Raw genomic sequence first — 16,655 nt, 5'->3', positions numbered from 1 at the left:
ACAATAAATATGCCCTGGTACATAATGAAGCATGAGTGCTCTAATGTGACACTAATTCCAGGATTATTGTAGCATGGAGATTTTTCTCCCACTTGGGCGAATCTCACCCATCATCTTGCCTCTTGTGAGGGTCACAAAGTGTAATTCGGTGTCTTCCTGCAGCCGGAAATAATAATTAGGTGTGAAAGATCATCTGGCAAGAATAACTATGACTTCATAAAAGAATAAATAGGCGATACGGGGGGAGTAAAGCCAGATTAAGATACCCCTGTCCTGATAATAGACACCCTATTTGAGTAGTGTTCTGGGACACATTCAGAGGTGGACCATAAGAAGATTAAGCATCTGCTGAGGATCAACATCTGCTAAAGACCCACACAGTTTGCATATTACTTTAACATGCTCTTTTCTTAAAAAAAAATCCCCAAAAAATCAGTACAGCGCTGCGGAATATGATGGCGCTATATAAAACAATGAATAATAAGACTATGTTCCTTAACATAATGTGCAACTTTGTAACATGCCATGTGAGCTGTAGATGCTATAATCACCGAAAAAGCTCAACTGCTGCAACTTATCAACGTTCAGCAGTTATACCACATTTCTGTATGAAAAATGTAGCCTAGCATAAGTACGAATCGTGTTTTCTTTGGAAAATCAGAACATTTCGTTGTAGATTCAATCAGTATTCACGCTTAGCCTCGTTCTAATGTATCGGTATAGCACCAAACCTTTTACAAAGGGCTTTGTTAAATCAGCAAGAATTCTGGAGAGTTACGTCACCGATTGAATTGCGTTTTATATAGATTCAGCACAGATCTACTTTCTTTGAAAAGTTCACAGGGGCTGGCTCATTATAATACATAGTGAAGACAGCCTTTCTTAAATCTCTATAGCCTAGATCCCATTAGGTGTGAAAACTCACTCCAATGAGAGAAGTCTCTCACATTCATACTTCTTTTTAAAGATAGTCACAGGAGAGAATTTTAGCAACTCTGGCAATTACCGTTTAGCTTAAAATGTATTACTTTTGTATTACTATATGATTTATGAGACACGAATTTGCTTTTGATACTACAAATAGGTCACTGTTCATAATTCGAATGTAGCTGGTCACATTTCACCAGGCATTGAACAGCTATGTAAGCCATTTAAAATATTGCTAACTTTATCTTAGACAACAGATCTCACGGAGGCCATCATTTGTCACCCATACCAAATTTGATGTCTATACCAGCTATTGTCTTTTCCTTGTCCCCAACTAAACCCTGCCACCTAGTTGTCCAAAAACAAAATACAAAAACAGAATTCAAATCTTTGGATCTGCAGTCGTCCCAATTCATCAGTGGACACTGACAGACAAGTTTTATCGGTCTGAAGCACGAGTGTAAAATTCATTTCACGTCTTCTCGTAAAGGAATCATTATTTTATTCATGAGGCGATTTTTTTTTCCCCCAAATGCATTTATTTTGTCCTCAGAAGAACACAATGGTTTGATTTTCTGTTACTGCTTAGCTGATGAGGATCACAAAAGATACATCTAGAAAAGTCTATTTCTAGCTGAGAAATTATTGTATTTCTTTTTGTATTATAGTGGGAAAATACTATACTGTTGTATATAATTCACAGACATGCCACAACAAGAGGTCATGAATAAGGATGCATTACTTTACGGAATGCATGTGGCTATCACAGACTTGCAATTCAGGGAAGTCGGTCATACAGTTAGAGAATTCTAAGATGGAATTAAATATGCTCATTAGACATGGAAGACAAAGAATTAAATATGCATTTAGTTGTTGGGTATCTGGATGCCTTGTCCTGCATTGGGTGTCCAGCTTGGGCATTGTGTGTCACTGTTGACCATCCTGCTGTTTGTGCACCTTTAGTCTCGTCAGTACAACAGAAACGATTAGTGGGCAATGCACGGGGACATTTGGGCTCTGATGCTGCTGCTGATGGAGAGGCTGGAGTACAGAGGAGACATGAATTACCTTCTACCAAGTCCACATTCTCTCCAATATTCTGTAGCTTTGGCTGTGCCGTCACTCCATTTTCTGAGACAGTTCCTTGTGTACTGTATTCCCTCTTCAGGCTTCAACCCTTGTCCTCCTCCTGCGCCTTCTGCTTGTGTCCTTGGAACGGAACTTTGTCTACTCTTTTTTTAATCGTGTGTTTCAGCTTGGGTTCTCTGGTCCTCACCTCTGGTTTGGGTTCAGGTTGTATCCCCACCTCTCCTGACTTGCCTCAAGTTAGCTCCTTGATTTGACTTCTAATATGGCTCAGTGGGTCCTGTTTTTCTGACCCTGCTTCCTGGTGTATCCCTTGGTTGTCATTGGTAGTACTCTCCATGTAGATCCTCTTCCCATTAGGATTTACAGCATCAAAAGGCAGACTGGATGATTGGTTGAGTGACTTCACATAAAAATGGTGTTTACAAACACAATACCGCATAACAAATTACTGCTTTCAGTTTCTACCGTAACGCTAAACAAGAGCAACCACAAGCCCAGGTGGTCACATTCTACCTGGAATGTACTTCCTAATGCAGGTGTGAGACTGTGCATGTATTTATGTACCTATACAAGTGCATGAAGGCGTTATGTATGTGTGTCTACATGTGTGTATGTATGGCCCCAGACGTAAATAGAGATTTTAACCCCTTAATGACAATTGCCGGTCCTGGCACGGCACGGAAAAGCATGTGCTTTACGACAATTGACGTGCCAGGACCGGCACGTCTTTAAACGGGTGCAGAAAGCGATCTACTATCGCTTAATGCACCCAAAAAGCGTTGCTGAATGCCTCGACCTCGAGGCATTCAGCAACGCCGCGATCGGCACGAAGGGGCCATCTCTGGCCCCTCCACGGGGCGTCAACATCCGCCATACTTTGTATGGCGGCGGACGCCCGTTTTAAAAGCGTTTAGGAGGCGATCGACGATCGCCTCCTAAACTTAAATGGTGTCGCTGGAATGCCTCGATCAGGAGGCATCCAGCGACACCAAACACTAACCTTTTGATGGGCTGTGACCGCTCCGGAGAGCGGTCACAGCCGCAGCTGCCGGCAATCTTCGCCATCAAGTAAGATGGCCGCCGTCCTGTAGCAGGAACCACAAATTTTAAAAGTTCGCTAGATGGTCCAGACCATCTAGAGAACTTTGGCTCCACTTGCAGGTTGAATACAGGTACTGCATTCACCATGCAAGTCAATGGAGCCCAGCTTTCTAATCACAGTGTGATTAGTAAAAATAAATTAAAAAATAAAATAAAATTAATAATAATTAGAAAAAAATAGTAAAAAACAGTAAAATGTAAAAATCATTTCCCACTGATGTCACTATCAGGGGAACCTCCAAGTTGAAAAAAAATGTTAAATTTTTTTTTAAAAAAAATAATAAAAAAAAAATATATATATATATAAAAAATATATTTTTGTGAGCAAGTCCTAAAATTAGCATATTAGCTTAAAACAATTCTCGCATGGAAAGAGTTAAAATACTGGCATATTAAATGCCCGTGGGGTGTCTACTTTTAAAAAATGTATGATTTGATGGGGTAAATTGAATGGGCCAGGTTCAACAACGTCCCAATTAACACGGGGGGAAGGATGGCCACACATCTAATTTCCAATTAGAAAAATGCACACGTACCAAATGTGGCCTTTTAGTTCCCCCAAAAAATGACACACCCATGCATGTGGGGTATCACTGCACTCAGGAGATGTTGCTGAACACATTATGGGGTGTCGTGTGACAGCGGCATATACCAGGAGCTGTAAATTCATACATAAAGTAGGTGTGTGTGGGAAAAATACACACACAAAAATATTACTGCAAACTTTGAAAAAATGCTGGTGGTAAAATATGTGCATGCAAAGAGTTAAAATACCAGCATTTAAAATACCCTGTGGTGTCTAGTTTTGAAAAATATATGGTTTTGTTGGGCACACTGAAATGGCCTGGCTCAAAGATGTACCAAATAGGGCATGGGCAGTGGATCCCAAATGCCAAAGTTCAACATTGAAAAAAGCGCATGCCCCAAATGTGGCCCTTTTGCCCCAAAACAGCCAGGCAAAATCATTCATGTGAGGTATCGCTGTACTCAGGAGATGTTGCTGAACACATATTGGGGTGTTTTGTGATAGTGACATATACGAGAACATTTTAATTCATACCTGAATTAAAATGTGTGTGGAAAACCAAATGCAAAAAAATGACTACCACAAAGTTTGACAAAGACTGGTGGTAGATATGGTGCATGGAAAGAGTTAAAATACTAGCATTTGAAATACCCTGGGGTGTCTAGTTTTCAAAAATATATGGGTTTATTGGGCACACTGAAATGGCTCGGCTCAAAGATGTACCAAATAGGGCATGGGCAGTGGATCCCCAAATGCCAAAGTTCAACATTGAAAAATGCGCATGCCCCAAATGTGGCCCTTTTGCCCCCAAACAGCCAGGCAAAATCATTCATGTGGGGTATCGCTGCGCTCAGGAGATGTTGCTGAACACATATTGGGGTGTTTTGTGATAGTGACATAAACTAGAACATTTTAATTCATACCTGAAGTAAAATGTGTATGACAAAACAAATGCAAAAAAATGACTACCATAAAGTTTGACAAAGACTGGTGGTAGATATGGTGCATGGAAAGAGTTAAAATACTAGCATTTGGAATACCCTGGGCTGTCTAGTTTTCAAAAATATATGACTTGATGGGGTAAATTGCATTGGCCGGGTTCAAAGATACCCGAAATGGCACATGGGGGGAAGAATTACCAGATTTGGAAAAAATGGCTTTGAAATAGCAAAACGCTACCTGTACTTATTGCCCCATAATGGGTAGAAAAAAGCAAAAAAACATAAAAACATTGGGTATTTCTAAACTCAGGACAAATAGTAGAATCTATTTAGCAGGTTTTTTCATTACCTTTTATAGATGAGTAAAAGATTTTTCAACTAAAAGTTAGAAACAGTCATTTTTTTCTAAATTTTTCACCATATTTTATAATTTTTTTAATAGTAAATAATATGATACAATCAAAACAATGTCATCTAAAGAAAGCCCTTCTTGTCCTGAAAAAAACAATATCTAATGTGTGTGGGTTCAGTAAACGGGAAAGAAGAAAATTACAGCTAAACACAAGCAGCGCAGAAATGTTAAAAAGGCCATTGTCACAAAGGGTACAAAAAGTAAAATCAGCCTTTGTCTCGAAGGGGTTAAAGCACACTGCTCATGTTTAAATTAGGCAGTGGGTGTGCGTGGGTTGTTTATTGTTATTAGTTATTATTGTTATTAGTGCAATACTAAATAACTGAGCTGCCGTTCTTCAGTCTACATATAATCAAAGAAGTCCAGCAAAATATGCACTCCATACTTTCAATACATTGGGGCACTTGTGTCAGCCATGTTTTTTAAGAGCAGAACTGTTACAGAAACATTTGGGGTCTGTCAATGTGCCATCCCCTTATGGCCACTAGCAATGGTGCTACATAGGTGACCCCTAGAACTCAACTGTGACCTCTGAGAACCACTGTTCTAGACTGTAAGGTCTATCTTATTGCACAACTAGATGTTTAGCTCTTTTGTCTTAGTCTATAAATCTATTCATACCTCAAGTCTGTCAGCACTTGGGGTCTTTCACTTCCATTATAAAACTAAAACATCAACTCAAAGGTGACCAGACCTTTCAACCATTATGGTATTAAGAAAGTAAACTGTATAAGACCCTTTCCATCATATCACTAGATTCTAAGCTAACAATACATTCTAAAATGATAACTTACTCTGTTACTTCTGTACCTCTACAATATGTGTAAATGTAACAATTACTGAACTTGAATGATCTAATGCTGTCCTTAACCCCTTAAAAATGAGGTTACCTTACATCTTTTTAGACTTGAAGAAATAATCTTTTGCAGCACTTTTACTGTATGTTTGTGTAACTGTTATTTCACTCACTCTTAATTACTTTTTTATATTCATATAACAGAATATTTATTAGAAGTAAATATGTCTTGGATTTTCGTTTATTCTTACACTTTACAGGATGGCGCGCATCACTCTTTGCAGGCTGTAATTTGTTGTGCTCTATACTCTATACTCTTAATAGCGCTCACAGAACTGCCTCACAAAAGTATATGTTTCTAAGCTATTTCACAAGGGTCATTCAGTCGTTTTTCCCTTCAGTATATGTGGCAAAACTTCATGACAGCATTTTTTCAAACCCATTGCTATTTCACAATTGCTGGAAAAAATATTAATGTTACCCCACATCAACGAGTTTCAAGGGAATTAAGGAGCTACGATATAACATACATAAGACCCCTTTTTATATTTTTAGGTTGCTGGACTTATAAGTGTTTTTGTGGCTACTGGAAACAATACAGGGTTTTTACGAGAATGTTCTAACACTTTTTTAAAACATTTTCTTCCCAAGGATCTATTTTCATGATGACATCACAAGAGTTCTTTTAAGCCCTGGTTTCTTAACCTGTGGGGTACGGCTCCCCTGGGGGCTTTGACTCCAGGGGGGTGCCGGTGTGCCTCTTCATTATAAATAGTTTTATGCAAACTCATCCTGCCTAAACCTAAATTATGGCCTGTTAAAACAAGGGAGGTATGAACACCAAAAAGATAAAGAATCAATGCTTTAAGCATTTATTAAACTTGTATGATTATTTTTAAAGAAAAATGGAGACATTTTTGATTCTTTTTTTCACTCTGATCTCCCTGCCTGCCCGAGGAAACAGGTTTCACATGCCTGGTTTCTGATCACAGATGCCAGGCAGTGGCGTCGGCAGGGGGGGGCCATGGCCCCCCTACAATCATGCTGTGCCCCCCCGTGTGCCCCCCCAGTTGAAACGCCGTCTTTTTTTTTCTTTTTAATAGACGCGGACAGGGGTGCCGGCCGGCAGACGAGCATTCAACGCAGCCGCAAAGTTCGAGCGGGATTAAATTGCGGCAGTCGTACCAGAAGCGCACCTGCCGCAGGGGGGCGTTCCGCCCCGGCTGCCGCTCATCTGAGGGGTGCCACCACCCCGGCACGCCTCCAGAAACGATGCGCGCGGCAACTGTGGCTGTGTGTCGGGACCCAGAAGAAGAAGAAGAGGAAGAACGAAGAGGAGGAGGAAAAGTGGACAGTGACAGAGGAAAGGTAGGACAAGATTCAGGGAGAGTGGATTAGTGAGTGTGTGAGAGTGATGGGGTGTTATGCTGAATTGTTAGTGAATGAGGGTTTTAGATAGCATGGATGTGTAATCACATTCTTTCATTCCCAGATTCCAGCATGTAGTGGCTGCCTAGGCATGATAGGAGTGTGATTGCTGTCAATTATTTTTTTGGTCCAAATTTGTGTGTTAACACTTTATTGGACAGAATAATTCAATAACAGTATTAATATATATAAATAATTGCAAACAGCAATCACACTCATATCATGCTAAGTCAGCCATCACATGCTAGAACCTGAGCATGATAGGATTTGTGATTGTTGTTATATATATATATATATATAGTTATTGATTTTTTTGTCTAATTTTGGTGTTACTTTTAATAAAGTATTTGAAAGTAAATGCTGAATTTCAGTTTCAGGTCCAGAATTTTCATTCGGTGCATCTCTACTATATACTAAGCCAGTCACTGACGTGGTAGGCCTACACCACATCAATGTTTGGCTTAGTATATAGTGATAGGGGTTGTACTGCAGTATTGTCAGTGTCTGGCACAATGTATAGGCACACATTGACAGTGGGTACAGCGTAATCCCTAAGCATATAATGATAACAATTACGCTGTACCCGTCAATGTCTGCCTAACCATAGAAACTAAGCAGTTTTAAAGTGTGTGTGGGGGGGTGCCACATACAGGATCTGCCACAGGTGCCAAATACTCTAGGTACGCCCTGCATCGTGCGGCAGTCAGACTCAATGGCTGTGCTTTCGTCCCATGTCTTAAAAGGGGTGGGATGAAGAGCTGAGGCACGGCCATTGGGCGGCGAGGTTTCTACCTTTTAATGTAGAGTTTATATGTAATTTCCAATTGATATATCCTGCAAAAGCTGGGTTTTGTGTTATTCTGTTGATCTGTATTGGTTATGTTTCCATACATTATTTATGTTTGCCTGCAAATATAGGATTTGCATGTCTTATTCAGTTGATCAATACCTTGGAGTGCTGTTTCCATGTGTTGATTATTTGATCTAAACCTTCAGTGCTGAGTGTACATGTGATTTCCAGTTGATATATACCTGCAATGCTGGGTTTGTGTGTTCTGTTGGTTTATTCCTGCAATGCTATGTTTCCATACATTATTTATATATACCTGCAAATACAAGGTTTTTTTTTAAATCTTATTCAGTTGCATGTGCTGTTTCCATGTGTTGTTTATTTGATCTATACCTGAACTACAGGGTGTAAGTAAAAGAGGGGTATTGGTTTAGTGAATGAGGGGACAAAGAGACTCTGGGGATGATTACAGGGTAGAGGACCTCTCGGTGCAGGGCTGACTCTCACAGTCTTCCCCTGATCTGCTGTCAGTGTGGCAAATATTTTTTTTTGGTGTGGTAGCGGAGGGAGTGATTGCATGCAAGGGAGTGTTGAGCGGGGGCCCAAGGAAATGCTTGGGTAGGGTCCAATTTTTTCACTATAAAATATATTGGCAACAGGGTCTAATATTTATATATATTGGCAGCAGGGGCAAATATTTATATATGTTTTGGCACCAGGGGCAAATATTTATATATCTTTTGGCACCAGGGGCTAATATTTTATTTATATATTGGCAGCAGGGTCTAATATTAATATATATCAGCAGCAGGTGATAATATTAATATATATCGGCAGCAGGGGCTAATATTAACATATATTGGCAGCAGGGGCTAATAATATTTATTGGCAGCAGGTTCTAGTATTTATATTCATATTGGCAGCAGGGGCTAATATTTATATATATATCGGCAGCAGGGGATAATATTAATATATATTGGCTGCAGGGGCTAATATTAATATATATTGGCTGCGGGGACTAATATTTGAATATATTGGCTGCAGGGACTAATAATATATATCGGCAGTAGGGGCTAATATTAATATATATTGGCAGCAGGGTCAAATATTAATATATATTGGCAGCAGGATATAATTTTTATGTATATCGGCAGCAGGGTATAATATAAGTATATATCCGCAGCAGGGGTTAATATCAATATATATCCGCAGCAGGGGTTAATATTTCTATATATCGGCAGCAGGGTCTAATATTTATATATATATATATATTGTCAGCACGGGCTAATATTAAAGAATGAAAAATAACTAAGTACATATTATGTAGTTAAAAATGCACGTCTAACGTGTGTGTGTGTATATATATATAGTGTATATGTACCGTTATATAATAGTGCCCCCCCTAAATATGAAAGCTGGAGACGCCACTGATGCCAGGGGATCATCTGAGATCCCAGTAGTATCTGCTTTCCCCTCCAAGGTCTTCATTACATTGAGGGATCCCTCCTGAGGTATCAATAATGGCACTGCCAGAAAGGAATGCCTGAACATCCATTCAGGCATTTAGGAGACTTTAAACTGAACAGTGGTCGTCGAGAATGCTGTTACATTGTATCTGTCATCAATAAATCAGCAATTCGAGCTCCTGCTGACAAAGGGGAGACCCGGCTGATCTCTTGTGCATTGGCCGACAGATCTCCTTTTCTATTAGAAATGACACAGGTATATATACATCCAGCAGAGTTAAATGCAGACTCTGCAGGGACACAATAGTATGTCCTACGGAACAAAGATGGTTATATAAAGACAATCTAGCTGTGGATTTTCAACTGTGATGCAAGAGATGACACCATGAAGTGGAATACGCAACACACATCTGTATGCATTTAATATATGTACATACTCACAGGGCCATTTCAAACTGTTCTAACCATTTCTTCTTCAGGTCTCTAGTTTTACAATAAAATTCAAAGCCATTTTGCCCCTGAATGTGTGTTAGATAGAATCCATATGACCACTGCAAAAAAATGAAAAATATAAGTTAGATAACTAAAGATACATTTATGGCCCAAAGCATCCCCAATAACCCAATATTAGCCACTTAGATCCCAAAGGGGGGAATGGCCAATTCCCACATCTTATCCCAGGATTTTGTGTTATAAACTACTGATGCCTTTTTATACAACACAGTTTTAGGAATATTGAAAGTGTATGGGCCACTTCATGGCTAAATGTAAATATGGGTATATGTAAAATAATTCATGACATGTATCCACCTCCGAAATAACAGAGCACATCACAGCCCCAGATAAATACTCCATACCCTGTTTTAGTGAACGTGGAGGTATAATTTCTAGATAGCTGCTGGCTTTCTTATTAAATGCAGCACTTGCATCAATCTTCCCTAGCACAGTGACAAGGTATGAAAGCTAACAAGAGCAGAATAGAGCGATAGTGGCATAAAATCTTTTTTCGGACCATCGGTTGTATATACATACCCCTGCAATGACATGAGCCAAGGATAGTATAACCATTGCTTATAAGAAAGATACCTGTTTCACGATTCCAACTTATATGAATGAGCTAGATCCCTCCTTGGCAATGCCAACCAGTGCGCCGTGCCGTCTGTGATAATTAGCTAGCCGGGTATCTTGCCATCCCACAGTGTAACTTATAATAATTAACCTGGTATCTCTCAGACAGCGGCAACCAGAAAACACTCTAATGTTCTCATTATCTACCTCATTTTGTCAGTGCCGACCAATGCATTGTGTAATGTATGGCTGCCAGCTAGCTGAGCGTCACACAGGTTTTATGTTAATAACCTTTTTTTTTGCTGCAGACCCTAAATAACCATCTTACCTTTCTCTTATATCGTCACCAAAATAAAATACCTTTTACTGTTTGTTTTACCCACTCCACATTCCATTACTCACATTCCTTCCCTAACTTTAGTTTATCTCCCTACTTGGTTTTTTAAATCTCACTTTGCCCTTCCATGCTTTTCCTCCTGTTTTTTTCATTTTCTCCACTTCTCACTAATATTTTGTGATTTCTCATTCTGTACCTTTTTGTTCTCCTTGTCTGTAGACGTGTTGTTGGTTATTTTGTATTTCTGAAGATCTATGATTTCCTTCATCTCATAATTATCCCCTCTTCTTTTACACACAATGACCGCTTGATCAAACAAGAATATATACCTTAAGAAAATAAAACACATATATCACAATATTAGCCAATTGTGAGTTTCAGCTCCACGTGGGAGGAACCCATTCAGTTCCACCAAGTTCAAATGCAGTGCCACATCAAACAAAAGCCAGTGGGCACACTTAAAACATTACATAACAAGCCAACTTTAGTATGTGTGATGGCTGAATTTGATGGGAGTGAGGTGAAATGTGTTATACATGGGTATGATGGGAATGAGGTGTGATAGGAGTCAGGCCTTATGTGTGGTGGCTAGGTGTAATGCACATTGGTGATGGCTGGGCATCATAGGAGGGGTCTGTGAGTGAGGTGTGAATTATTTATGAAAATAATCGTTTGTTGCAGCCCTAATGGTAAGTACAAGCTTATACAGGGTGACAGAGGACTAACATGTCTGCCTTTTATACATGTGTAAAGTGATAAGGCCAGATCCCAAGCAGTAGCTGTGAAGCTTACATGTATTAGGCATCACCTAATGTCACTTTACCCTTGTGTATTCTATTTACCTGTCCTGTCGTGCCCTTTTGTCCAGGGTGCTGATCTTAATCTCTCCATCCACCTTCGGTCTTCCAAAGAGTGACAGTGGTTGATTCTAAAAATACAAGTATCTGAGGTCAGTTGGAAGGATACAGTGTAAATATGTTTTTGTCATTAAATGGGATCATAATACAAAAAGCAAGTGTCACAAAAGAAAAACAACACAATGTTTAAATTAAAAATCTCTTCAATCCTGCCTGTATACGAACCACTTAGATCTAAATCTTAATTTTTATATATTTAGTATAATGATATACATTTTAAGGTCTTTTTCTTGCATAAGCTTTAGAGACCTCTAAGGTCCCTTTCCGAGATGCATCCCTGACTTCTTTGGAATATTTTTATACTACATTGATTTCATAGTTTCATGCTGCCCCCTAATGGCCACTTACAATACTACACTCCGTTTCATGTTCAATGGAACAACCAAGTTTAATGGTTTGCATGTAATGGTAATTGATGATCAATTAGGACATTTGGAAATGTTAAAGGTAAATATGCCCTAAAATATTAACATTGATTGCACTGATGTAATATTATATGTATTTACTTACTTGCCACAGAGCATATCAATCTGACCAAATCTAACTACATTCTCTGATGAAAAAAGGCAGAAAAGCTTCTAATTAGAAAGACGTGCCTGCAGGTAAATATTATGAGACTGGATACATTTTAATTAGAAGAAACCTGTGTGAAATGTACAGAACAAATAGGCAGCTTTCACTTTTGGAAATGAATGTTTTTTACCCATACTGCATTTTATACAATCTGGGAGTTCAGGGCTGCCCCTGTCTAGTGCTTTTTATGCACAGATATTCTTATATCTCATATCTCAAATTTACTAGTCTGTTGAACCTCATTTAGGATTTGGCATAAAGTGTACTATGTCCACGGAATGGATATACAAACCAAGTTCTCGATGGAGTGCTGATATTGCTCAATTTCCCTCAGTGTCTCTGTGTCTCGCTTAACCTCATTGACGTACTGTGCCAAGTCCTACAAGAAGTTACAACACATTATGTATACATAGAACCATTTCCATGAACTTCTTTATTATTAACCCCAGGCAGAAATATAGGACTATATTCTTTCTTCTGAGTTTCTTTCTTCTCACTATGGCTCAAATAATTAAAAAAGATGGAGATCTACTTCTTAAAGATTGAGTTGGCCGAAAAAGGGCCCATGAGAGTCTTCATGCGGTATTTATTCTGTGAATGGTGCTGATTTGCAGAAGAATCACACCAAGCGGATGACCCAGTACTTTTAAAGGGAAATATTTAGGTATGTAACAGGTTGGAGAAAAACAGGGTCTTCCATTAGCATTTTGCCTAACCTCAACATGCATAGGAAGTACGTAAAGTCATTAACATAACAAATAAAATATCGAACTGATTTAGTCTTTTTTTTTTGTTTTTTTTTAACAAAACCAACCGTGAATGCAGTACGAATACATTATGATATACAGAACTAATGCCATCGAATGGATTGGTCGGCTGCAAAGATCTACATGTTAATATAAATCAAAAGAGCATCATTGTCGCCCCTTAATAGATTTACAAAACATATTGTGAACAAGTACCATTAAACTACAAAACAATTACCTAACATACTATTAGGTATAATGGCTGTTCTTCAACAGAAAGTTAACAGTTTGGTATAGGGCACAACATAAATATATAATTTTTGCACATTATGGGAGCAAAGCACATCATTTACCAATTTTAACAGCATTTGCCTAGTTCGCATGATTACCTTCATTGCGTCCAGCGCCACACGTAGGTTGTTTTTTTCTGTAGGATCAGTAGTGTGCTTAACTAGCTCCTAGAACATAAAAATAATAATATAATAGGATTATTTGATTAGTGATACAGGGAAATAGTCATTGTATTTGAACTCAGCAGTACCGGTAGCTAGCTAGTACTAGTTGAAGTACGTCAGTTAGTTGCTACAAATCAAGGTGGGAAAGTTGCCATGTGTATGTGGATTGCTCTTAAATAAAACAGAAATGAAAGGTACTCATCCTTACAACCCCCTTACATCATCAGTACATGTATCTGGGAGATATGGAAGCCAAAAAACATTCTAGTGGAAGAGATGGACATAACAAGGTATTTGGATGGTAGCAGGAAAATATTGAGTGGGGGAAAAAAGGAGAAATAAAGGTGGACTAGGCTTAGTGGAACATGTTTGAAGATGTAGTAGCCCCTGTGTCTAATCACCAGGGACAGATCCCACTATTAGGCTCCCAGATGCATGGCTGCTCAACAGGGCAGTTTGGGAGATCTCAGATCTCCCTTGTAACCAACAAACTTTGGAGGACTATGCCTAGCCTGCGCAGCCTTTGCTGTGTCTCCACCATCAGTAGAGGTCCTGGGGTCAAGCCTATGGCAGCAACGGACATAAATACACCAATGACTGTGGCAACATGGGGGTAGAAAAAATAAAATACAGGTGTGGGGGCAGTAAAAAGAGGAGAACAATTATCAAGTAGGGACGAGGAAACAATGCTGTGCATCACCCTGGTCTAGTAACAGAAAAAGCTACTCCACCAATGGTGCCTGTGACCAGATGTACACCTCTCTGTTTAGAGGTTATGGTTAGTTATGTGATATACGACGACATAGGAGGTAAAAGGACAGGTTATGGGGAACGTATGGTGAAATAAAAGCAAGCATTGGGAGAGGAGGTGCTCCTTATTACTTGAAGCAATGAGGTGTTATAAAGAGAGGTTATATAGAGCAATGCAATGGATTTGTGTCTTCCCCATCTATATTTAGCAATTCATTTATTTAATACATTTGCTACCACTGAGATTGCCTTGCAAATACCGAAAGAAATGTAATTTGAGGAATGCGAAAGGGAGGTATAAATAAAAGGACCACCGCAGACCGTGGTTTGAAATGTGGGCCTGTTTTTCAAAGTGACATTTCTACAGCATCAGCAGCCGGCCAGAGACAGCGTGAGTTATATATGCGCTCTGCTCCTAATCAGGCTCAGAAGAGCCATCAAACCTGGACAGGCGTTATATCTCCTCACGCTAATTAAATGATCACCTGAGTAATAGTTACCTTGTACAGACTGCAAGCTGGAAATTCTATTTCTTCTGAAATTTAAGTGGACACATTCCCCAGATATCTTTATTTTGACTTTGGTTTTGCCCCTACCCCGTCGTTACCTACTAAGCAGTGAAAACGCTAAGAAGCCATTAAAAATAAGTGTAAATAGCAGGTATATAGATGGTTTCGATTATTAGAACTATTAAGTTATGAATCCCAGTGGAGTTCTATGTTCCTTAAGTGGGTTCGATGTTTATGGTTGGTCCCTGTTGGTTCTCATCTCAATGAACAGACCTAAAGCATATAATACCTGAGGACCTTGCAGACATGACTAGCAAACACTACATCATAAAGGGAAGGATAGCACTCAGAAATGAGCAGGGTCAAACACCACCGCGCATCACGAGAAAGAGCTGCTCTGAAGGTCTACTACTCAGATGTAATACCTAGAGGCTTAACCAAGTGGGGTTTGCTCACTAAAGTGAGAGCTGGCAGGAGAGTTTAAATTCCCCACATCACTATTCATTAATAAGGGCCAACACTGTCAAGTTCCTCCAGCTGGAAGAGCTTTTGCAGTAAAAATACCTTGGTCAAGAGTTCCTCCAACAGATCTGGTTGGCCCTTCATAACCAACTCTCCTGCATACTCTCCTGACAACAATTAGTGAATTATCCGAGGATTTCTCAGGTATGATGATTATTAAACTTATCACAAGATAATACAACAGCAACATGGATGATCACATGAACACGATAGAACACAACGTTCAAGCTTCAAAGACAAAGCTTATTCTTAGAATGCTAGACCTGAATGAGTAAAAAGAAACACACTCACCAACATCTTACCAGGGATGCTGCTAACGATTACCTGAAGAAACCTTACCTGAAGTAGCAAGTGATATTTTAGAACTCTTTGCATTGGGACGACCAAGAGATCTCGAAGAGTAAATTTCCCATTGTTTGCCCGTTTTGCGCATTCCTGTTAAATGGAAATTAATTATATAATTATTATAAATTGAGACTAAAGTTTCAAATCACTTAAAACTTTATGTTGCCTGAAAAATAGGATTCTACTAGATTTTCAATTAGCTTATAAGACATTGTCCAAGTTTACTTATTTTTGAAAGTTGTGAACTTGACATCCTTGTCTAGGGCATTTTAATTGATCTTTTCACTTGCTGCATTTAAGAAAATGGATTTTATTTACTTCATCACTTTTGGATCCCCATTTATTGGGGGGTTTTGTGGTGTTTAAACCAAATGTAAAAATATAACACAAAGGTTAGTCTACATTTAACAGACATTTAATAAGAGACAAAAACACAGTGACATACAATAAATGAGTGACGGCCCAACATACAATGCAACGCTTTCCAAGACTAACCTGCAACCTAAAGGTCCAACATAACCCAGCACACCACCGATTACCCCATCCACGCAGGGTGTTGGGCAGAGAGAAACTGAACTAAGATTTTTCATTCCACAGGCATATTGAATCACTGTAGGAGTGCCCTCGTTAACATATCAAAAGACACGTAATACAGGAAGAGTTCAACTGGCTAAAACATTGACAACAATGCTTATGTCACCACAGTTTTTTTAATACCATTATCGTTTTCATGGCTTCCGGGAGAAGAATTCTCTGCAATCCATGGCTCCTTTTCAACTGAGTGAGTGCTTGCAGTGTGTTTTGGATTAGTGGGTTGAGTTGCCTACGCTTAGTAAATTATAATTTTAGAACGTTGTAGTTATATGAATCAAATGGTTAGTCATTTTGATTTATTATCCTGTGTTTTGTCAATATATACCCCAGCTTAAGCACCGGTAGATAAATCAAAATGCTTGA

At 39.1% G+C, this 16,655-nt stretch overlaps 1 protein-coding gene across 3 annotated transcripts in view; it reads right to left on the bottom strand.

Annotated features, from left to right (window-relative positions):
* The window catches only part of LOC149280808 (guanine nucleotide exchange factor VAV3-like), an 80,208-nt gene that overhangs the window by 24,522 nt on the left and 39,031 nt on the right, over positions 1 to 16,655 (bottom strand). For all 3 annotated transcript variants that reach the window (XM_089500077.1, XM_089500076.1, XM_089500078.1), the window contains 6 exons: positions 15,693 to 15,788; positions 13,507 to 13,575; positions 12,664 to 12,750; positions 11,724 to 11,809; positions 11,078 to 11,210; positions 9,918 to 10,027 (listed from right to left, as the gene is read on the bottom strand). In XM_089500077.1, the coding sequence (XP_089356203.1) occupies positions 9,918 to 10,027; positions 11,078 to 11,210; positions 11,724 to 11,809; positions 12,664 to 12,750; positions 13,507 to 13,575; positions 15,693 to 15,788 (581 nt within the window). The remainder of the gene's footprint in view (positions 1 to 9,917; positions 10,028 to 11,077; positions 11,211 to 11,723; positions 11,810 to 12,663; positions 12,751 to 13,506; positions 13,576 to 15,692; positions 15,789 to 16,655) is intronic.

This window comes from Sceloporus occidentalis, unplaced genomic scaffold (assembly GCF_023333645.1).
Source record: "Sceloporus occidentalis isolate IW3139 unplaced genomic scaffold, rSceOcc1.0.p SCAF_147, whole genome shotgun sequence".
Lineage (NCBI taxonomy): Eukaryota > Metazoa > Chordata > Lepidosauria > Squamata > Phrynosomatidae > Sceloporus > Sceloporus occidentalis.
This window is presented reverse-complemented; position numbering and strand designations above follow the sequence as displayed.